General features: G+C 26.5%; 1 protein-coding gene across 1 annotated transcript in view; it reads right to left on the bottom strand.

Moving 5' to 3' along the window:
• The window catches only part of LOC114128657 (dual oxidase), a 47,920-nt gene extending 25,592 nt beyond the window's left edge, over window positions 1-22,328 (bottom strand). The window contains 1 exon segment of the mRNA XM_027993226.2: window positions 21,825-22,328. Coding sequence (XP_027849027.2) covers window positions 21,825-21,927 — 103 coding nt within the window. The 5' untranslated portion in view covers window positions 21,928-22,328.
• Window positions 22,329-24,128: the final 1,800 nt, after the last annotated feature.

Raw genomic sequence — 24,128 nt, 5'->3', positions numbered from 1 at the left:
TTTACCTACAAATATATTAATTCAGCGCAATACGAGATGTGATAAGATCTCGTCACTCCGATCTCTCCCGCGTGCAGAAATAAGTATCAACGCTTATGTTTACGTGAGACAAGACGTGACAACGGAATTTATTCCGTTATTTGCGACAACAGCATCGTGTGCAATCAGGCGAACAAATTTCATCTAAGATTTAATGTTTTCGCTTATGAAAATAAATATATATATATAGTTGCATATGCTTGCGAGTGTGCTATGATTATTTTATTACGAGTATACTGTACACATAATATATATGTATACTCTTCAACACAGTACCTAAATACTAATTACTTATACCAAAAAGTATTAGTTTTATCAACATAATGATTAAAAAAGTCATTACAAACAAATAAATCGTCACATAATGAATCATCTACCTCTGCCTCTAAACAAAACGTTGTTATTACTTAAGCATACCTAATATAAATACCGTAGATCAACACAGACAATACTAAACGTCATACTTTGGATAACCGCTCTCGACGATTACGATTTCAAACGTATTAAAACTAGAACCTTTCTTTAAAAACTTCTCCTCGAACCAATATATAATCTGATAAAATCCAAATCCAGGGTTCAAATATTACAGGTTCAATAGTCAACACTATATAGGATATTATACAATAGGATGGTTTTGGCTCATATACACGAATTTTAATTTGACTCGCGAAAAACGAATATTCAATAAGTATATATGTATAATGTATATACATGCGGTCGTTGCTATAATTTAAGGAAAATACAATTTTATAAATTTGTATACAGTACTATAGACTATAAAAAATAGCTTATCCATCATGTATTACTATAGATTTTTTTTTAATTACAAGAAAATACCTTATACTTATTTAATTTATGTTTGTTATTCAAACATCTATGTATATTTGTATTTAATAGACTCCAAAACTACCTAATCAATTTTTAAAAGTTTTAGAATATGTTCTTAGAAATATCAGGAAAATTTAAAGAGTAAATTGATAGTAACGTTCAAATGTATTTTAATTAATAATTAGATATCCATCTCGGACAAATTAGTTCACAGAACGAGGTACAAAAATGTCGATTTGCCAGTTAATTGAGGCGCACTATAAAACCGAGATACATATCACTGATGAAATGTTTTAATTTATGTTTGTTCATTTTTCCTTTGCAAATTTTATTTAAAAATGTTTTATAATATTGCATGTTATATTACATTATTCACGCAATGGAATTTTCATTGAAAATATAATATATTTTATTTATATTGGATTATAGTATAAATTATTTGGCTTTTAATTTAATAAAAATATCTAAATAATAATTATAATTATAATAAACTAATAAAAAGTGATAAAATTCGATGAAATAATAATATATTATATATCAAACATAATATAATACATAGTACTCGTAAGTTACGTATATTTTATTTATTAAATATGGCAACATTTCTAATTATAGTAATTTCAACTGGACAAGTGGTTGAAGAGATTATCACGCATATAGCTGTGTTGACTAAGAGATACCTATATTTATTTAAGAGTCAGAAATTGTCCTTTAGTCACAAAACGTAGTTAAAGTTTATTTATGATTATGACATGAGTAATATCTATAATACTACGAGTGTTTGAATATGTACGTGGATTTAATAGTGCGAACACGATTGTATTGTGTTTCAAAACAAACGACGATAAAATCACGATTCGATAACAGCGGCAAACTGCAGCAGCCTATAAACGTAGGTATATAATAAATCTGCAATGCCTACTCTGATTTTAGCTAAACTAATAAACTATAATTGTTTATAAGTGTTATGCTCAGTTAGGTTGGAATTTTTAAAACTAAAGTGTGAATTGTCAATTATAATTAATGTATTACCTAATAATAAAATACCTTTACTCTCTACAGTCTCCACATAAAACTACGAGAAAGAATTTTTTGTTTATAAATTAGAACTTTTAGTTTTTTATTTATATTAATTATGATTTTTAACCTCTCTCTCTCCACCCTAATTTTTTTCTGTTTACGTAACGACTTGTTGCGCAACATATTTATTATTATTGCTATATCATTAAAATTACTAAACCAAGTAGGTATACATTGATTTTCTTGAAAAAAAAATCATTTATGCGTGTGTGTTTATACCTACATATTTTATTTAAGCATCTATACGCATAGTGCATGCCACATAGGAGTTTAAAATCTCAGTAAATAAGCTCAAAAAGCAAATAAAAAACCTATTAAATAATAGGTACTAATGAAATAAAATATCAAGTTTTATTAATTATATATAAATAGCCTCCGGTGGCTTAAGCGGACTTACGGAACTGTTTTTTTTTTCAAATAAGAATTACATTATATATTTATATTATTTTATCTATATTAAGGTCATTCAACAATAATATAATTACAAGTGTATTTTATATTATAATATATAGAGAGGAACGAAGATATATTTTTTTCATAGGAAAATCTGTAACTGTATAAGGATTAAGGACAATATTATATTAGTTGCAAAAAGACGAGCGTAGGTATACTTACTCTGTACTCGGTCTAACTATATAATATTTTACTGTAGTATTCGCGTTCATATCTCCACCCGGCAGCGTTTCATGTTTATTTTATGGCAAATAATAATATATTAGTCGTCAACGATTACATATTGTGTAGGTACATTAAACTCATATAGGTATACCAGTTAAGCAGTTTACTATCTCCATATAGGTATATGGTTAAACGTATCCGCGATAATTTTCTTTAAAAAAATACAATAATATGAAGAAAATATATATATATATATTACATATATTATAAAGACGGTTGAAACGAGTCGTCAAACCCTCACATTTATTATGGTTTAATAAAAATACAGCTTTTACCTATTATGTGGCCAAAGGTCGTGCAAGACTGTACCATTAAAATAATAAACATATACGATTATCGTTTAAACAAACGCCGCCTCCGGAAAACGTCTCAAATCTCCATATCACATAATATACTAAATAATAATGTTATTTTTAGAGATAGGACATCGGTATCATTATTATGCTATCATTCTACGTGCATCTACAATGCGTGCCAAAATTCAAATTTGTGTCAAATCACATGTGAATTTTTTATTTAGTGCAATCAAATTTCATGTCTGGATCTTATCGTAAGATACATATAATACAATTTTCCTATACTCACTCATTTAGATTTAAGAGTCAGTAAAAAAGTTTAACTGTTGCAGTTAAAAATCATACACATCATTGTTTGTACTATATCAATATGTAATGACTATAATGATTAAAACATCGACGCATTTAAAAGTTTAATTATAATAATAAAATATAATATAAATAACGCTAAAAATGTGTGTACTATAGTCTATAATTCATCAATAAATTTAAGCCATGTTAGTGTTGGTTGTTTTCATATTTATCCATTAATGATAATTAAAATGTGTCTTATGAAATTTTCTTTGCCATTGCTTTTTTTCAACATATTTTTTTTATGTATATGTTACACAATTGTATCAAGATATACGATTGAGAAAAAACTTATGATAATGTTAGCCCTGATGGCTATACATTTCATAAATTAAAAAGGTTGTATTAAATATGTATATGGATTTAAGTGTTAAGAAATTGCGAAATATGCACTTCAATAAAATTATATAAAAACGCTTTATAAAAAAATTTTATTACTAACAATCTTAAGCCATCACGAGTAGAGTGTCCAAGTATAAAATATAAAAAAGTGGGCAAGTGAGTACCGCTCTGCTGTACATTAGGTGCCGTATGGATCATTATTATATATTATAGGAGTGTTAAATTTGAATCCAATGATAGTTATCATTGTATACGAAAAACGATTCTGAACGAAGATGATTTGTCAGCCTAGGATATAATTTCTAGTGGTTGGTGAAAAAGGTGGTTTAAAAAAACCAGCTTATATTAAAAAATATTTTGAAAATTAAATCATGTAAAGAAAACGCGAATCTTAATAACTGGTAAAATTTTCAAGTATCTACGACTTATACTTTTTGAATAATAACAAATATTTAAAATCGTTTGAGGATAAATCGTTATCGTTACGCTATTTCGTTAAAATTTAAAATTCAAACGCACTTAAAATTTTTCCTATAATGATGCTTCGAGTTTTCTCTATAGATACTTGAAGGTAAACTTATGGGAAACTTAGTGTTGTATTTTTAATCCTTAGTTATTATCACAAAAAATTTTATGATTTTTCAACTTCAAATATTTCGCAAATATTCATAATTTTGACGAATTTTCGTCAAAATTTGAACTTCAAATGCTAATAAAAAAAAATTGTGCCTATGTATTCTTATAATTTTTTAATCACTATAAGAATAACATATGAGGAACTTTGTATTAAATTTTCAAGTATTTTGATAGGGCCAAAAAAATTTTATCGACACTTCAAAAATATTTTTTCAGAAAAATTGAAAATTTCAGTTGTCTATAAATAGCTCAAAAAAAGTCAAAATATTTTGAAATTTAAATCACGTAAAGAAAACGCGAATCTTAATAACTGGTAAAATTTTCAAGTATCTACGACTTATACTTTTTGAATAATAACAAATATCAAAAATCGTTTGAGGCTAAACTGTTATTTAACGCGGTTTTTTAAAAATTTAAATTTCAAACACTCATAAAAAATTTTTGTCTGTATCCGGTAGAGTTTTTTTTACAGATATTTGAAGAAAAATGTATGGAGAACCTTGTACCAAATTTTCAAAACTTAGTTATAAAAGAAAAAAATTTTATGATTTTTCAACTTCAAAATTACTTGCAAATTTTCGCGTTTTCGACAGATTTCGTAAAAATTTGAACTAAAAACGCTTATAAAAAAAAATTGTGACTAACGATTTTTAATTTTTTTTAGCTACATGAAAAACAACTCATAAGGAACCTTGTATTAAATTTTCAAAACTTTTTGGTCATCCAAAAATTTTTTATCGACACTTTAAAAAAAATTTCTCAAAAAAATCGAAAATTTCAGTGGTCTATAAATAACTCAAAAAAAGTCAAAATTTTTTGAAAATTTAACTATATACGGATACCACTGACATTAACATTTGGTGAAAATTTCAAGTATTTTCAGTGATTAGTTTTTGAATTACAATCATAAAAAAAAATCGATTTGGTCGAAAACTGGTTTTGCGTAAAAATTGCCGTTTTTCAGTCATTTTTTTTTTGTTTTTCTCGATTTTTTTGAAAACTATTGGAAAATGTTAACTTTTTACCTCTATAATGCACCAAGGATATTCACTTTTACATCGGAAACCACCCCCATAGTTTGAAATTGGAGCATTATTTCGACTAGTTATGCTGTACACAGACACAAAAAAAAAAAAAAAAAAAAAAAACATACATCATTGTAAAATCAATACATTCTTCACTCCGTTCAGAATCTAAAATAGAGTCTCAATTTTTTTTTTAAATATATTTTAAGATACTTGCTAAAATAAAACATTTATTTTTATAAAATATCATATTATTTAATATAATGAACAAAAAGATTTTTAAACAAAATAACTTGGGGTTTAACTCAAGCTTGGTTTTCTGATATGGAAGAAGCAAAAGTAGATATAATTTTCAAATAATTCCTGGAAAGCGACTGCATCCCCTCATGCCATCCCCAAAGTTACATATGATATCAGATGCCGAGAGTACTTTATGATTGAATTGATCAGTTAAGATCACCATAATAAATATGTTAAATTTAAATTTAATGACAAATCATTGATGTAAAAATAATTGTTAACTACCTACCTATGTTATTTAAGTTGAACAAAAAAAACCTAACCTATCACTTTATACACAGATATGATTCATTTACACAGTTTTATCGATGAGTGCCGAGTACTAATTAATAAAAAATTATTATATTATTATTTTAGATTTTTAAAATACTATATAAAAATGATAGTGACAATTTTGATATGAGAAGTGAATGTCAAATTGTTATACATATACATCAAAACTCTAGCTCGGTGAGTCTATAATAGACCATAGAGTGTAGGCGAGAGTTTATTGTTGTCTTGCCAATCAGATCCGATCAATATATAATACATACATACATATAATATAATCACTTATTCCGAGTCATTGAATTTAATTTTACACAGTACGCGCCTTTTACCAAAATCACAATTGAATAGGTGTCCGTGATTTGTGTATCGTGTGCGATTGCAGTGTCATATTATTACATTAGAAATAAAAAAAGCCGTGTAAAAAGCCTTAATTACATCCTAAGTAATCAAAATATCTGATTTTTTTATTATTGTATTATATTATAAAAAGCTTAGAAACTAAAAATTATAATTTAAAAAATGATGATATAAAATTTTTTGATACTGAATGCAATTGTTATTTTTATTAAGCAACTTCAAAGTATTTTTATTGTTAGAATTTTGTATTTTGATTTTTGTATATTTTTTACTTTTAAACTACATTTTTGCTGCGATCCGACAAATTGATCAAAAAAAAAAATAAAAAATGATAACAGCTATAGTATAATATAAATATTATAAAGAATAATAAAAATATTATTTTTACACGACATTCACATTGTTGTCGTTTGTACAAAATAATAATAACAACTACTGGACATAAACTAAATCGTTAAATCGTGCTAATAAGATATCAAAAAATTGATAATATCCCAACAAAATATGAAAAATAATGTCTAATAATTATTTATATTTTATATCTTATATCTTATCGCCTACTTATACTACAAATCTAATACCTATAATACACCAAGTATTGGTGTACTGTATATACCTACAGCTATAACCTATATTTACATTAAATGGTTGGTAATGATTTAAAAATGGCCCGCAAACATTTAAGCACCAACTACTGAAAAACTGAAATGACGCCCCCGAACTATCTACTTTTGTTACATTGGGTACCTATAATTTGGGTGTTGGCCGATTACGTCAGTATGGATTGTGTATATAAATATAAGCATTAGGGGACTACGTGGCGCGGCGGTCGCTAAAAGTTGTTACACATACTAATCTTATTATTATTATTATTTTCAGGTGACTTGAGTTGTACGAATTTAACGAGTAGTTCATTAAATGTATTGCAAAAAAAATATATTATTATAATTTATAATTATCATATTGTTATATTATTATTATAGTGGGCGTGAGAAAGGTCGGGAGCGCGAAATACAATAGTAAAATACTAAAATGCTTTAATAATATAAAAATGTATTTTTATTATTATTATGAACGTACAGATACTATAGTAATATTGTACTTAGGTATATAAATTCCTATAGGCTATAGGTATTAATAGTTATAAGTTATAATTAATAATACTATTACATTATTGTATACACCAGCTATGTATCCCTGTATAGAGTTTAACACTGCGAAACCGGAGCAGATCAATTATAAATAATAATAAAAAAAAAAATTGCCATTTGTCCATTTAAACGTGTTTAACAACCCGACTTTGTAAACCTATTGACCTCAGACCTATAGTTGATCTCATTTCAGAAAAGCAATCATTATACCTTGATAGTTGATTTGTCGTAAATATCAGTAGTGAAATAATGATAAAAATAATGTTTAAAAAAAAATTCATTATTATATCGAACATAATTTAATATTAATCATATCGGATAACCAGTTTTTTACGAGTTGTGCAAATAATGCGAATATAATCATACGTATAATATATACTAAATAAAATATAGTTTATTATATTGATCGATCATTAACTTTACCTATATGGCAAGTACAATAAAACATACCAATACGCTGATCCATAAATCGCGACAGACGAACACTCCGAGCTACGGTAAGCTGCAGTACACGCCGATGACGTATAACTTTATTTTTTCAGTCTCATTTCACTAAATCGTACGTTTAAGACCCTTCAACCGAGAGATATTTTTAATACTTTGATAAAGGTATTACTAAATATCGTTTTGGTATTTAGTACTATTTGACGTCAACAGTTTGTGTAGTTATTATTGCATATTATATAGATATATAAGAGTGCGCGATCCAAATTAAATTTATAGCTTCCGCGAAATGTGTAAAATAACTTTATATACCTTGAACCGAATACCTGTGTTATTACTAATAAATAAAGCAGTCAAACGAGAAATTTACCATAAAAACGCCTACTATCGCAGTAGATACCTATGGTTTGTTCGCTCGATCGGTGAACGGAGTGTTTATTTTTTTCAAACCGTCATTGTCTGGAATGCCACTCAAAGTTGCGATTTGTCAGCTGATAATATCTGCGGAAAATTTTCTGATTGACAGTTCCAGTGGCGGATCCAGAGGGGTCATGGGGTCATTACCCCCTCCCCCACACCTCGAAAATCAAACACGTTTGAAAAACTTACACGGGCTCGGAACATGACTTTTTTCAATTTAATTATTGATTTATCATTAATAATATTGTATCTTGTTGTGGTCACGACTATACGACGAATGCTATACAACGCAGCACCGGTCGACTGAAAAACAGTGAACACAATTTAAAAATGACCCCCCACATTAAATATAAATCTTCAATAATATTTTTTAAACGTAATCATTTTTAATAAATTATTTATGTTATCGATGTTAGTTTCAGAATTGTTTTATTACTATAGTCTATATAGGTTTATATATTTTCAAAGTATTTTTTTATTTTCCGTGAACGAACGTTAGAATGTCGACAAATTATTTGAACGATTGTCATTGCGGGAATAATATTAAATTAAAAGATTATATAAATAAATATTTTTTTGTGAGTAGTATAAATTATATTGAATTCAAACCATTTCAATCGATAAATAAAGGAATTGAGTCATTGGCTTAACAATTTCATAAAAAAAATGTCTAATAAAAAAATATTTACTGAAGTTCAAAACAAAATTTTGAGATTTAAGATCTTTTAATAATTATTATGAATTTAAATTCAAATCAATCCTTAAGGAATAAGTATGTAAGTAAATAATACATTTAAAAAAAAAAATTAATCTCAAAATTCAGTATAAAATGCACTGTTTACGTATTTATAAGCTAAATATAATGTATTTTTTCTACAAATTCATAGCCCTAATTATAAATTAGGTAATATTCAATAAAGGTATTTAAATTTTTATAATGTAATAATTAGTATGAATTAAATTAGTAGAATGATTGATTTTAATAATATTTCTTTTAAAATTAATTATTAAAGCAAAAAGCCGTTATGCTTGACATACGTAGAACAAATTTAATCCAACAAACATTTTTATTTGAAACACATATGCCGAAAGGTTTGCAATCACTGCACACTAATTCCAATTTCTATTGTAAATGAATAGATAGAAAATAAATTAGTGCCACTTGTCGTATACGATAGGGTAGGCTATGATTTTATGCTCGTGTTGTACTGAAAATTGAGTATACAAGAGAGAATACTTGGCATCGCAAAGTTGAAACCGTGAAAGCCTTCATTCAGTCGTATGGACAAAACTATATTCTACACTCTCTCTGGACAGAAAATATAAATACATATCTTAAAATCGATGCGTGGTCATTTTAAACACTGTAATAATTTATACTACGAGTTGGTGCACTACATAATACTAAATTGTACAGGTTGTCTCCGCACGTTCTATTCAAACAAAAATAATACATTGATTCAGAAAATAATAAATTAAAGTTACTGAAGTATTGGTGATACACAATTTTTAAGAATTAAGACTATAATATGCAAACAGCAAATATTGCAATCGTTGTGAGATCAAGGACAAACCGAAAGCGGGAAGTTTACATACCTAACAATTAATATTATTATTTTAATGCTATTTGTATACCTAATGTTGTGTAGTGCGGAAACAAATATATATAATTTCTGATGTATATAGATATATAGATATATTATATAGAGCCTGAAGGGCCGTAAAGTATAATATTGGGTTTCAATGTAGATTAATTTCGTGCCGACTGTCGTATAATATACAGTATGAAATTATAATATGTTATTATATTACTACCTCCTGTTGATGATAGTTTACTTCTCAAAAGTTCATTGAACATACATATTGATTCACCGGAGTATAGTATAATGAAATAAAATACTTTTATTTCTTTTAAGAATAATTACGAATATTGAAAAATAAAAATCTTCCTCAAGACAAAAGTATGATTATTATATAATGTAATTCCATATATTTTCCGCATAATGCCATAGCTGTGTGCTTGTGCATAGAGACTATTCGAATCACTACAATAGTGATCAACACATACATTTATATATACAGACGTAAAAAGCCATAATAACAATTCATAATACAAACGCATTGTAATATAATATTAAAGTGTTTGATATTGTAAGCACGATTTATTTTTCCTAATTAATATAAATATATAATTTAGAAATTTAATTGAATGTGTTGATATCAAAAAGTCATAGACAATTTCAGGCTGACTGCAAAACACGAGATGAACAATTACGCATTTTATACATTCTTTATACTAATAAAAAAAATAAAATACCTTATTCATTGCTGCCTTCTAATAATAAAAAAAAAAAACGTAATTGCATCATATTCACATACTTAGCTCAACAGATAGTAATGATTATACCTATAAATGCAATTTTATATGGGAAGTTATTTCGAAATAGTTTTTATTGGATTGGTATATTAATTATTATTACCTATTAATATTATTAACAAGCTACCTATATATAAGAACGTAAGGTTAATACTTAATATTATAATAATGTTCTCATTTGATTGGACTATTTACATGTTATACCATTGCTTCTTTGAAGACATTGTAACATTTAATTATTTGTTTACCTAATGTATATAAGTACGTATATTAATTTATATATAGTTACAAGTAGCTATATATATATATATAGTATAATATAATAATGTTATATAACTGCCTCCAATAGTTAGAATACATTTTGATTATTATTAGTAGCATTATATTGGTACATATCTGATATATTTCAAGTATGATATTTTAATTGTTTTTTAATAAATTGGTCACAACTCACAAGAGTAGTGAGGTTCTTTAAGTTCTTTGTGCTCGAAAATGAAAGTCATAACTCATAAGTCATAAGCCATAACAAATTAACACGCAAACATTGAAACATGTTCCTACCTATATATATAATATCGTTGATCTATAATAAATAGACTGTACGCCTGTAAGTATAACGATAAAACCGAACTTGGCGTAATTATTATTACTTGGATTTTTATGGTTTAGTTTAGATGCAATAACTATACAGAGTTTTACTGCAAAATAATTATTATGGATAATTAATAATAATAATGTGTACACAATAAAAAATAACAGCTGACCGACATATCTCGATACTTTAATATGGGGTAAAAAAAAAATGGATCATTATCTCTATAAGCATATCGGACATTATAATCCTTATCCATATAGCATTTTATAATATGTACCTACAATACCGGTTGTTGCGAACAATGGGGTCTCGAGTATATCAGAGCTCAATAATTACGGTGATCTGAATTGATTGTGGAGATCGTTAAAAAACAAATCTCTGGCCCATTATACGAGAGCTGACTGAAAAAAAACCGTAATGCCCCGTTGTAATATGTAGGTACAGTAAGACCGCCGCAGCGCGCTGTGTTAATACAATACGCATATATAAATATACAATAATAATATATTCTATACATTTTTTATATATATCTACTATATACAGTAATATAATTGTTTCAACAGTTAGCCTGCAAGGCATGTGATTCGGTCCAAAAGGTTAAGGCTTTAATGGACCGCCACGCGTGTGTATATATCTACGCGAAAAGTATTTACTAATGACCAATAGGCTACAATTGTGACGCGTATGTGAGCGAAAAAAAAAAAAAAGAATACGTTATGGTAAATTTATATACAGAGTTACATTAATCTATTATACATATTATTTTGTACGTATAGACAACCATCATTCGACTATCCCGTCACAACGATCAAAATTACCTATCCTATTTTTTGTAATTTTATACAGGAAATAAAAATAATATTTTTTTTACACCCAACTACTCTGCAATTAATAATATTATGTTGATAATAAATCAAAATATACAATTTTACAAAAACTTAAGACCTGTGCACGTGTCGCCCAATTCTATAAAGCGATGATGCATCGTACTATAATAGTAAATTTAGTCAGGCCAAAAACGTGTTGCTGATATTTGGATAAGTATACATAACAATAATAGGTAAATGTGCACTTATATATTTAAATTTATGACTTAATTTAGTATGTATTACTTCGACAATATAACCATATATATATAAATAACATCATTGCACATTTGCACCACATGACGTGATTTTTTCATTGACGACCTCGGACGAAAATCGCAGTTCAACGATCAACATATATAGTTATTAGTTATAGGGGAGACCGGGTATGGTTGTCACAATTTTTACATTTCGATTTTTAAAAAAAAAATCTTAATCTTAATCTTAAATCTAAAAGTTAAGATATAAGGACTAAAATTTAATTTCAAACAAATAGTTTTTGAGTTCATTTTGTGTACTAAGAATAAAAGTTCGTGATCATGTGAATTTGAAAGTTATGGGAACTATGGTGATTTGAAAATATTAATAATTAATTTTAATCTATTAATATTAAAAATTGTCAAATAAATATTAAATTCAATATTACAGCCATTTAATATTTTTTGTAAAAATTAAAAACACTTTAAGCACTATTATGGATAATATCCATAATACGAGTATAGACATTTTAATAAGTGAGAAACTACTCATTTAAACTTTGATTATGTACATCGACGTTTAAAAAAAAAAAATCTGCAAAAATGATTTACGATAGAAAATAATAAAGGAGGTTCTCATTTAAGAAACAGAGTGTGTATTGACTCCAGACACTCCTTAAGTAGTAAAAAAACGCAAGAATTTTAAATGTGGTCTTAAAGTATACAGGTATTTAAAAAATTCAAAAATTAAATTTTTAATAACTGCATTATTGAAGAAAAATGGATGAGCATAGTAGATCATTTTGTATATTATTACACAATGTACATATAACATAAATATACACTTGTCACTTAGGTACATAAATATATATTAACGAAGTTCACTAAAAAATAACATGTGGGTACCTACTATCATATTGTTATAGTTTTAATTACTGATTAGTGGTACAGTATATTATAGTGAAACCTATGCACTTACTTTTACGTATAATCGCATCTCTGCCTTTTGTTATTATAAAATATTATACTCATTAAGCATAAAGAAAATTATAAATATATAACATTTTGTTATGCTTATATCGATGAAAATTATTCTAAGTTCAAGATAAGTTAGATGGAAATTTAATTTTCAATATTTTAGTCGTTATTAAGTGTATATAAATTCAAATAACTTTATATATTGTTTTTGTCTATTTACTATTTAGAGAAAAAAGATGAAGTTAAAGTTTTATTATACTAATATGTGCATCACACGTGTCACGTCACGCACCACTATATCTCTATACCCTCCCGAAGTTAAGTAATGTGGTATACTTTAATTATTGTTTTTATTGACAAGCATTTATATACTTTTAGAATTTTTAAGATTTTTTGATAACTGCCAATAAATATATTAACTATTAAGTCTATACAGTATACACGATTGAATTTTCAAAATAATTATAGATTATAATTTCACTTTATTTGTACAACGAACTTATTGATATTTCACACCATTCTACGATAGGTAGAACGTATCTGTAGATAAGTTAAGTTAATTTAGTATACGAAATTACTTACAAGTTAAATACTAATAACAAATAGTGAGACTACAGCATTATTGGTGGCGGCGGTCTATGTCCCACATAATTCGTATAATGAACGTCAACGGAGGAATACGGAGGATAATGCTTAGTTGTTTCGACAAAAATGATAATATTATAAAATGTGCGTTAATATATTCATTTTTGTAATAAATTAAATGGGCCCCAGGAAGACCCGACCGAGCCGTATAATAATAATATGTAATGTAATAATATTACGCGCTAACGGTGTACGGCCTGCACGAATCGTCGACGACCTCCCGGCAGCTTGACGGATCGCGGGTCAAAAGGTGTCGCCCATATATTTTTATTGAGTTATGTATTATACAGAGACCTGTATTATATATATATATATATATAATGTAATAATGGATTACAAAAATAAATGTATTGCGCAAAACTGGCAAATGATTTCATTTTGATATCTCTGACACTCTGCGCTATATACATAACAGTGTATAGAGTATACTTGCTATATGTATAATAGAGCTATAGGTATAATAATATTATGTTATATACATAAGAGTGTAATATTGTATTTAGTCGTGTTTGCATGCGACCAACAACGCCACTGCACTTGGGTTTTAAATTTTTTTTTTCATTATTATTTTCTTAGGCAAACCAAGATGTAAGAATTATTACTTTCTAAACACTTATTACGCTATACAATAAAAACACACACAAACAAATCATATATTATGTGTTTATTTACATGTCCTACTCTAGTGTTACTATAATATATTATAATATTATAGTCTTATAACATTTGTATTTTGTGTGCACCGATTAATAACGATTTATTACGCGTAAATGTATGTAATTATTTTAATTATCGCTTATACGCGCGGTGTACATTACTCTCTCTAATATGCAAACGACTTATTAGAACACGTAAACTCTATTGGATAGCCATATAGTCTGACAGTGAGTAACTTAACCGCGGGAGTTATTTTATTGTACTCTTATAAATATATCAATATATGTCCATAAAATAGACAGGTATAAAACTATAAGTAAAAGCATATTATATTTGCGTTTTTATGACGACTGCAGGGGGTAGCTTCAATAAAGCTTTTAGCTTTTACATGAATTGATTTATTAACTCTTAACAGAACAATACAAAAAATGAGACCAAGAAAGTTTATAGCTGTGCTAGTTTTAAAAATTAATAATTTATATTTTATAGATATAGTAGTAATAAGTAGTAGATTGAAAAATTGTTGTAAAAAACAAATCACAAAGTGGCTATAGGTAATAATATTATATTAAGTAGCGCCTATGTGATAATTACTATTTATTGCATTATAATTTCATATACTACTACTAACACCAATTATTAACTTATAAGTCAACATCGAATCCAATTTTTAATTTTTGTTTTTCCAGTCATGATATGATTTTAAAAATATATTGGATATTTTTAAGCCATAATAGAAAGCATAGGAATTAAAAATTTTAGAAATTTTGATTTTTCCTTAAATTTTGTTGATAAACCTTTTTTTAAAAAGAAAATTATTTTTAAAATATAATACATGGTTCCTCGTAAATTATTCTACTCTAGTTAAAAGTATCAAAAATTCTCGTATATTATAATAACAATTGCATTTATTTTTAAGTGTTTCAAGTTCAAATGATGATTAAATTCATTAAAATCGCGACAATTAATATGCAAAAAAATAGTTTGACATAAGTACCATGTTACTAAAATAAATTAAAATTACTTATCGCATTATTATAAAATATTCTTAGAAATAGAGGCAGACGCCAGATACGTTTTCGTTTAGAACCGATTTTCGAATAATATAATGTTTTATTATTAAATTTAAATTTAACCAATCTATTACAGTGAACTTCTCAATGATAAGGATTACTCGAAAGTCAAAACCTGTACATACGATTTCTCCTGTTTTGTTGTTGAAATTTGCTGTCATAAAACAAGTATCAAGTCTATGCATATATATTCAAATAAATAATTTGCAGAAGTTAGGAGTATGTCATACATAATAAAACTATTTAGAACACTAAACAGTAACGTAAATTATCAAACGATGATATGATTTAAAACTAAACAAAAATACAATTTGTTCTTAAAATATTATGTAGCTTTCTAATATAGTGCCATGATTTACTCTAAAGTAAATTTTTTCTATGATGAACTTAATAGTATCGAATTTTAACAAACTAACCAAATTTTAAGAATAAATAATTTATACATTTATGCCACCATTAGTGCTTAAATTATGAACGACTTAAATCAATAAACACTTTTAAAAAAATACGTATTGCTAATATTTTCACTGAATCTTCATAATATTATATCTAAATATGAATATAATATGATACACAATGGTATATGTATATTTAATTATAATATTATATAGAATGTAATTTTTAGTTGATTAGTTATTGAAGTAAATAAAAAAAATAGTAGCTTCTTACAGTGTTTATTTTCACGGTATTTCCAAAACTTTTTGTTATTATATTTTATAATTTTATGAGAGATTTGTATATACTGTTTACACGATATCATTTACAAATGATAAATTTATCAAAAAAGCCGCCAAGTTATTACATACGTAGCTTATAATTAACATTAGGTACTTTAATTTATTATTATTTTTATAAAATATTTATAAAAAATATATGCATACGTTAACAGTTCAATTTAAATTATATCATACTTATTATTTAGATCGATTACGATAATACCTAACCTAACAAACATTCAAAAATACTGGGTCAATATTAAAATTATATTATTACTGTTATTATTATTATGCGCGTTTAATTAAATTATTAAAGTTGCAGTTTTGAAGTGTTTAAACGCTTGTAATACCTACCTATTAAACAACTGAACCCGTTGCATCATAACACGATCAAGACAGCATATCAAAAATTAGATACTCAGTGATTTAAGACCAACATAACTACGTAAGAAATATTTCATTTAAATGAAGGGCCTTGCTCGAGTATCATTCATTCATTTCGCAATAACTTGTTTTTTATTATTACTATTAATATTGATAAACCTAAGTGGCTAAATGTTTTCAAAATAATTATTATAGGTAATACCCAATCAAAACATTGCAAATTTACCAAACTATAAAAATTCTTAATACTTATTGCAAATCATTTGTAAAGCAACGTACACCTAGATTAAGTGTAATAAATATTATAACATTAACATAACAATTTACAAATTTATAATATTAATTAACATTGACATTTTATAAAATATTAACAGCTTAATCTACCTATTTAATTAGATAACATTTTTGACCCCTGTGAACATGGCATGTTATTAATGGACTTATACATTGTATGAACAAATCAATTATCTAACACAAGAATCAAATTAATTATAGGAACATAAATATATAGTTTAAAGGATAATTGCTTTATTTGATAAATTCTTCATAAAAATACAATTTATATATCTAGCTAATTCTCAACTTAAAACGTATTTAATTTTTGTAATATATATAATATAATAAAAAACACATCAACTTTATTAATTATATAAATAATTGAAATGTACATACAATTATTGATTAATAATAAAGAAATACTAGCACCTTAATACGCCTATTTTTTTCTGAATATACCCAACAATCTATAACAAAGCGTATGTGACTTTAACGCTCGTTATAAGTATGTTAACAATAATTATTATGGTGTATTCTTTTGAGGCTTTAGAAGCCTATATAGTTTAAATATGAAATAAACCAATACAATTGTAAAACTAAATCAATACTAAAATTCAAGTATTATTATTATGGATGAAAATTTAAATAATTTAATTAAATTAAAAATAAAATTATAACAAAAAATGTAATAAAATATGATAAATATACTTAAAAAAAAACAGGGGAAAGCACTCTACTGTATAATAGGTTTCAAATATCTTACATCATCATTGAGTAGGTCACTGAATTGGATGTGTTTAAAAATATTGAATCCAATAATAAATCATTGCATACGAAAACGATTCTGATCGAAGAAGTTATATCAGGTTCTATATCTAAAGATGTTTTATAATATTTAATAATATCACTATTGTAATTTATTTTTCCTGTTAGAAATATTATGAGTTAATTTTTTTTTTCCAAAAACATTGCTTATCAATGTATCTATATTCTTATACTATGTTATATTATATTGTATTAAAATTACAAATATACGTTAATGCAAAATGTTTTAAGTCCTTATAATTAATATTTTTTTGAATTTCAATCAAACAACTATATATAATTAATTAAGGAAAAATCGTTATATTTCTTTTGAATATCCAATTTTGTCAAAATGTAAGACTCTCCCTAATACAAATTTAATGTGAAGTCACGCAAAATTGTTTTTAAATTCTACTAGTTGCAACATCATTAATGAATTTTTTATACAATTTTAAAGCCTGGAGGATTAAAAACATGTTACTGTTTATATTTATCTGTATTCAATTCAAGTATTCTCACTTAAAATAATATTTTAAATTATTAAAAAATATCAAATATTTATACAAATATCAACAAAATGCATTAAAACCGCAAAAAAATACAAATTATTTAGTTATTACGAATTTAATTTTTTTTTTTATTATAATATCATAGAATGGAAAATGTTATGCAATATTTATAATATTTTTTCCAAACTGAAATTTAAAAAAAAAATAGTTCAGTTACATACATTGTTTAATGGCGGTTGAAGTTAGTTTAAATTAGGTCAACATTGTATATTCAAACGTAAAATAACAATTTTAAACTAAAAAATGTTTGTTATTTTATTTTATTTTTAATAAATATTAATCATAGAAACTCGAAACATTTCACAATCGCATTTTTTAAATGTTTAGGGGCTTGGACTAATGTTATGGAATTTATAAGTATATGAAAATTTCTAATAAATATAATATAGTCATATATATAAATTTTAACAGAAAATGTTCTTGTTCAAATAGCTTGAAAATGTAATCACTTGTTTCTTAAAATTTGTTCTTGTAGTAATTTAAAAATATCAAAAATAGGTATATAAATACAATTTTTGATAAGTGATTGAAGTTAAAATGTTGACAACATCTGTTAAAATTTCGAAAATTCTTAATATATTATGTTTAATTTTCAACAACTTATACCTACTTCAATACACAATAAATTGAATTATAAGTTAATGACAATAATATATTGTAAAATAATATAAAAATTAATATTTAACACAACTGGTATAATAAATAACCAAATATTATTAACTATCTGTTACCTACTCAAATTTATACAGCATAACGACTTTCTCAGTTTATTTAAAAACTTAACTAATTCAATTTTAAATTATAACTTAATATTTATATAGTTCTATAAATATAGAATATTCAATATACCTACGAGTTATAATTTTACCAATAATACAAATTTCTAGTTAAACGTATAGAAACAATAATAGGAATTTTAAAATTCATATAGGTAGATATTTAATGTTAATATTTTTAAAACGACAATTCGTTTAATGGTTAATTAAAAAATAATATACAGGTGTGTGTGTGTGTTATAGGAAGATAAAGTTCATTAAATTTTAAAAGTTTTATAAGTACGTACATATATTTATATTTAATAGAAAATATGTATACATATGTTATTATTTCATTTGAAAATAAAATGTATTGCCGCTACATTATTATAAGAATAATTTTAAAAAGTTCAATTATGAATATAGAATAATGAAATATTATACCAAGCGTATAAACTAACTACAGTAGTATAATTGATTTCGTCATGCATTATATTTTATTAATAAATAATATATTATGACGTTATGTTATATTATACAAGCTATATAACTATATACTAGCTTAATTTAGTCAGCATAAAGTATAACATTGATGGATTAATAGTAATTAGTGTTCACCTTGAAATTAGTCGAATTTGTGGCACTTAAAGTAGGACAAAAAATATGAATCACTATTATTGAGTACCTATACGGCTATACGACTATATACCTCCTAATAACGAAAATTAAAAATATTATGTTCAGTAAAAATAAAAAAAACATTCCAAAATTTCAATCATAACCAACCTATATTTTGAGTAAACCTTCGACCAAAGTTCAAGGATTACAGATAAGGTTGTCAATAATATAATATTAATATTTTGTCAATTTTTAATTTTTAAGTGCATAAACTGAAATTGTATATAAAATACTATATAGTATAGAGAAATAGTGTCCTATAGCACATCTATTCCAATAATCTGAACAGGCGACCAGCCTACAAATTTAATATTGCAGAAAAATCTGCAAAAGAAATTTCATAACTTTAATACTACCTACGTCCTTCCCTATATGTAATATACGTATTTATATACTTAAGTACAATATTTTTTTTTTAATCACACCTACGTCATTTTTCGTAAACAATTAATTAGAAATTATATCCACTTAATGCACATCGATTTATTCCAATTAGAAAATTATAACTCCCGACATATTTCCTATATACCTACCTTTCGTTTTACGCCACTTTGATCACTGATGAATGTATAATCAGATTAATTAATTTAATTTGAATAACAAATTTTTTTAATAGTACCATATAATCATTTGACATAATGCGTACATGATTATAATTTTTTGCGAGCGATATTATGCTCAGCATCCGGGCGGCGGATTACATTATAATAATATAACACCCAACAGTAAACGATATCAGTGTCACTGGAAATACAATGTCAATATATACTGACAATTTATTTACGAGTTTCCACATAATTAGACAACGATAAAAATTGAATAAAACATTATACTATAATCTATTGGGTATACGTATATTTTTGTATAATAATTATAATATAATATGTTAGTTTCAATACATTTCGATTCATTAAAAATATATATTTTTTTAAATATAATTTTGACTTAAATGCATTATAGTAATCACTAATCAGTATAATATATTAAATATAATACTCTCAAATTTAATAATACGAACAATTAGTACGTTAGGTACTTATTATTCTGTACACAGTTATAATAAGCTGACTACGAATTACCAGATAATATGTATACTTATTTATATGTAAATAAGTATAAAGTAAGTACATTTTATAAATAAATATCCTAGTAAATTACGTAGTTCCGTTCGAAACGTTTTAAGAGTAAAACTGCAGACGCATGGCTTTCGCTCGTGGATTTTTAGATGAACAGTTATGTAATGATAGTAGTAAAACCCATAAACTAAAAATGGGTAATGATGATAATTATACATTTTTTATTTAAATGTTGATAATTTACTGATACGAGTACTATACATTTATACGCCGAGTAAAATATAATTTAAGAATTGTGCACTAGAAAGCCATTGTAACTTGTAACAACTATACTCTTTCTCGGAATTTACTAATGAATTATTCCATGAACTCATTAAATAACATTACCTATAGAAACTACGACGAAAAAAGTTCATATTTGAACGTATGTTTAAAACACTGTAAGCTTCCAGCAACCAAGGAAATCAATAAATTATTGCTAATATCTAAAAATGTATTGATAAGAATGATGGCAAACATCTTTCCCTGGGAAAATCTAGAAATCGGCTCTGGCGATTCCTCGTATTACAGTAATACACCCAGATGGAAATATGATTTTTATAAATTCTTTGGATATAATTTTGTATCGAATAACTAAATCTTATTTTTTGTTATATATAATGCCTATAAACATAATATAAGCACATACTAAATTCAAAAATGTATTTTAATATGTCAGTTGGAAATAATATCTAAATATTTACACATTTACAATATCTTAAATTTTTAATAGTGCGATTTTCGCATCTTTAGTATATTAATAAATAAAAAATTAAAATTCGGATGTTTAGAGAGGGTATGCAAATGAGACCTGCGGTGCACGTTGGCGGAAACGGAGCGGGTGGAGAAAATCTTAATATGTACCGTTGACGAAAATCTTTAAAACGGAACTCGTCCCGTAGGTAAAAAAAATATGACTTACGTGCAGCTGACTTTGTCGTCGACAGTAACGCCGTGATCGAGCACAGCGTCAGCAGAAACAGCACCGGCACCGGAGCCTTCGAGTATTTGGCGACGTCGTTCATCGTTGTCTTCGTCGTCGTTATGTTTTCCGATACTTATACGGAACTACTATACGATTTTGTATAATATATAAACCTATATTATGCCGCGCACTATATAATCCGAGGGTAGTCTTGCGATCGCTAACGACGGCATCACGTCAAGTCCTACAATACCCACTAAATAATCGTTCCCGCGTATATGGCGTATAATTATTATTTATTATCTAGTATTTATCACGGGTGGTAAAAACGTTGAAATCGGGTATTGAAAAAATCAAATCGAATATATATTTTATACATTTACAAACACGTTACGTTTTAAAATCACCGTCGTACGTCGACGGGCGTGCGTCGCGAACGAACCGTGTTGACGAACTGTGTGCGTGGTGGACCCGGAGGTAACGCGTAGTCGGGTCTGCGGTGTTGCAGTCTGTGAGCGCGCGAGCCGGGAGAAAGTCGACTGTGCGTGCCGCCGCCCGGTTTAAGTCTTCAGCGGCGGCGGCGGCGGCGACAGTGAAAGTGTACAATGTATTATAATATAATTATATTGTGACGGTGGTTGTTTAGCCGAAACAAGGTCGCCCATCAGCCGACCTGTGAAATGTACGAAAATGTTGTACTTACCTGCTACTTGCGCATTATATTAAATAATATTATGTTACACCGTTCATATCAATTATTATTATTGTTTTATTAAACGCCACATTATACGGATATAGGTATAGAGGCATATTAACGCGACGATTATTGTCATCCATATTATCGTTTATTATATTATATAGTACACTGCATATTATTATATTATATATTGTATAATATATCGTCTCGTGTTCCGTACAAAACACGAGATAATACTAAAATATGTTTGCATAATACATATTATTTGATATCGAAAAGCTATCGTCGAAACGATTAAAACAAAAACGTCACTTACAGCTGTACGATATTATAATATTATCATGTGCCTGAGCGTCTCTGAACGGTACCCATCATGGCATCGTGCATCTGCAGTCTGCACTACTAATTGCTGTAGTCGTCTCTCACTCTTTCTCTCGCATTCTCTCACGCGCTCTCTCTCCCTCTCTCTCTCTCTCTCTCTCTCTCTCTCTCTCTCTGGCGTAACGTGACCTGCCTTAATACATTATAATATTATTCCATATCACCGTATCACCAGCAGAACACCACAACCCAATCCCGATTGTAACGGATTAGTTCTAGAACGCATCTCTATTTATTGATCTATATGACATATATAATATATACCAATGATTAAGCTTGTATTATACGAGCATGTCATAACAATTTTTGACACGGTGCTTATATCGAAACCCCATTTATATTATAAAAATATATAAAACTGATAATCGTCATATTTCGTTTTGTAAAGCAGAATTAAAAGGCTCATTGTAAAAACCGAACAATTTGGTACATTTTTTAACGAAATTGAATAAAGAAAAAAATCCTTACAAATTGGCGAAACTATAAGATTAGTCGATTAAGACTAGTCCGCTTTATTATGCAAGTATTGTTTTTTTAAAGTAAAATATGGACTTGTGTCTTATTTGGTTTCTAATTAGACTCGGATAAGACCAGACTTATCTTATTAAGTCTTTAACAAATATTATTGGCGCACATTTCAATATAATAATTAATAAGTAAATAAAAGTACATTTTATGCACAGTGCATACATTTTACAACTTGATTAATGTCAATTATAATTTTGTTTTATTTAAAAATATACGATTAATTATTTCATACAAATAAAACGAATATATTATGGGGGAGGGGAGGAATCAAATAAGTACCTATCTAACACATGCGGGTCAAGTTCATTACATTTTTATAAAACACACATATTATGTAAAACATAGACGAATCAACGATGTCCATACATGTCCAATAGGTACTTTTTATAAAATATAAAATAATAAATAAGTAAATATATATAATATAATAATACCATAAAAGTATTTTTTGATCACCCTGAAAATGTTTAAAAAATTTTTTTTAAATAAGTGGACTAGTCTGGTTTTTGCAGCAAGCCCGCCTTAATTTGTTCAAATTAAAGCATTAGGTAAATAACTGATAATAGCATAAATGAACTAAAGCTATTTCAAAGCGTTATTGGATGGCATACATACTTCAATTATTACTAGTACCTATATTTAGTATAACAATGTATAATAATAACAAATACATTTATTTATAATCTGAAAATGCA

This window comes from Aphis gossypii, chromosome 2 (assembly GCF_020184175.1).
Source record: "Aphis gossypii isolate Hap1 chromosome 2, ASM2018417v2, whole genome shotgun sequence".
Taxonomy (NCBI): Eukaryota; Metazoa; Arthropoda; class Insecta; order Hemiptera; family Aphididae; genus Aphis; species Aphis gossypii.
This window is presented reverse-complemented; position numbering and strand designations above follow the sequence as displayed.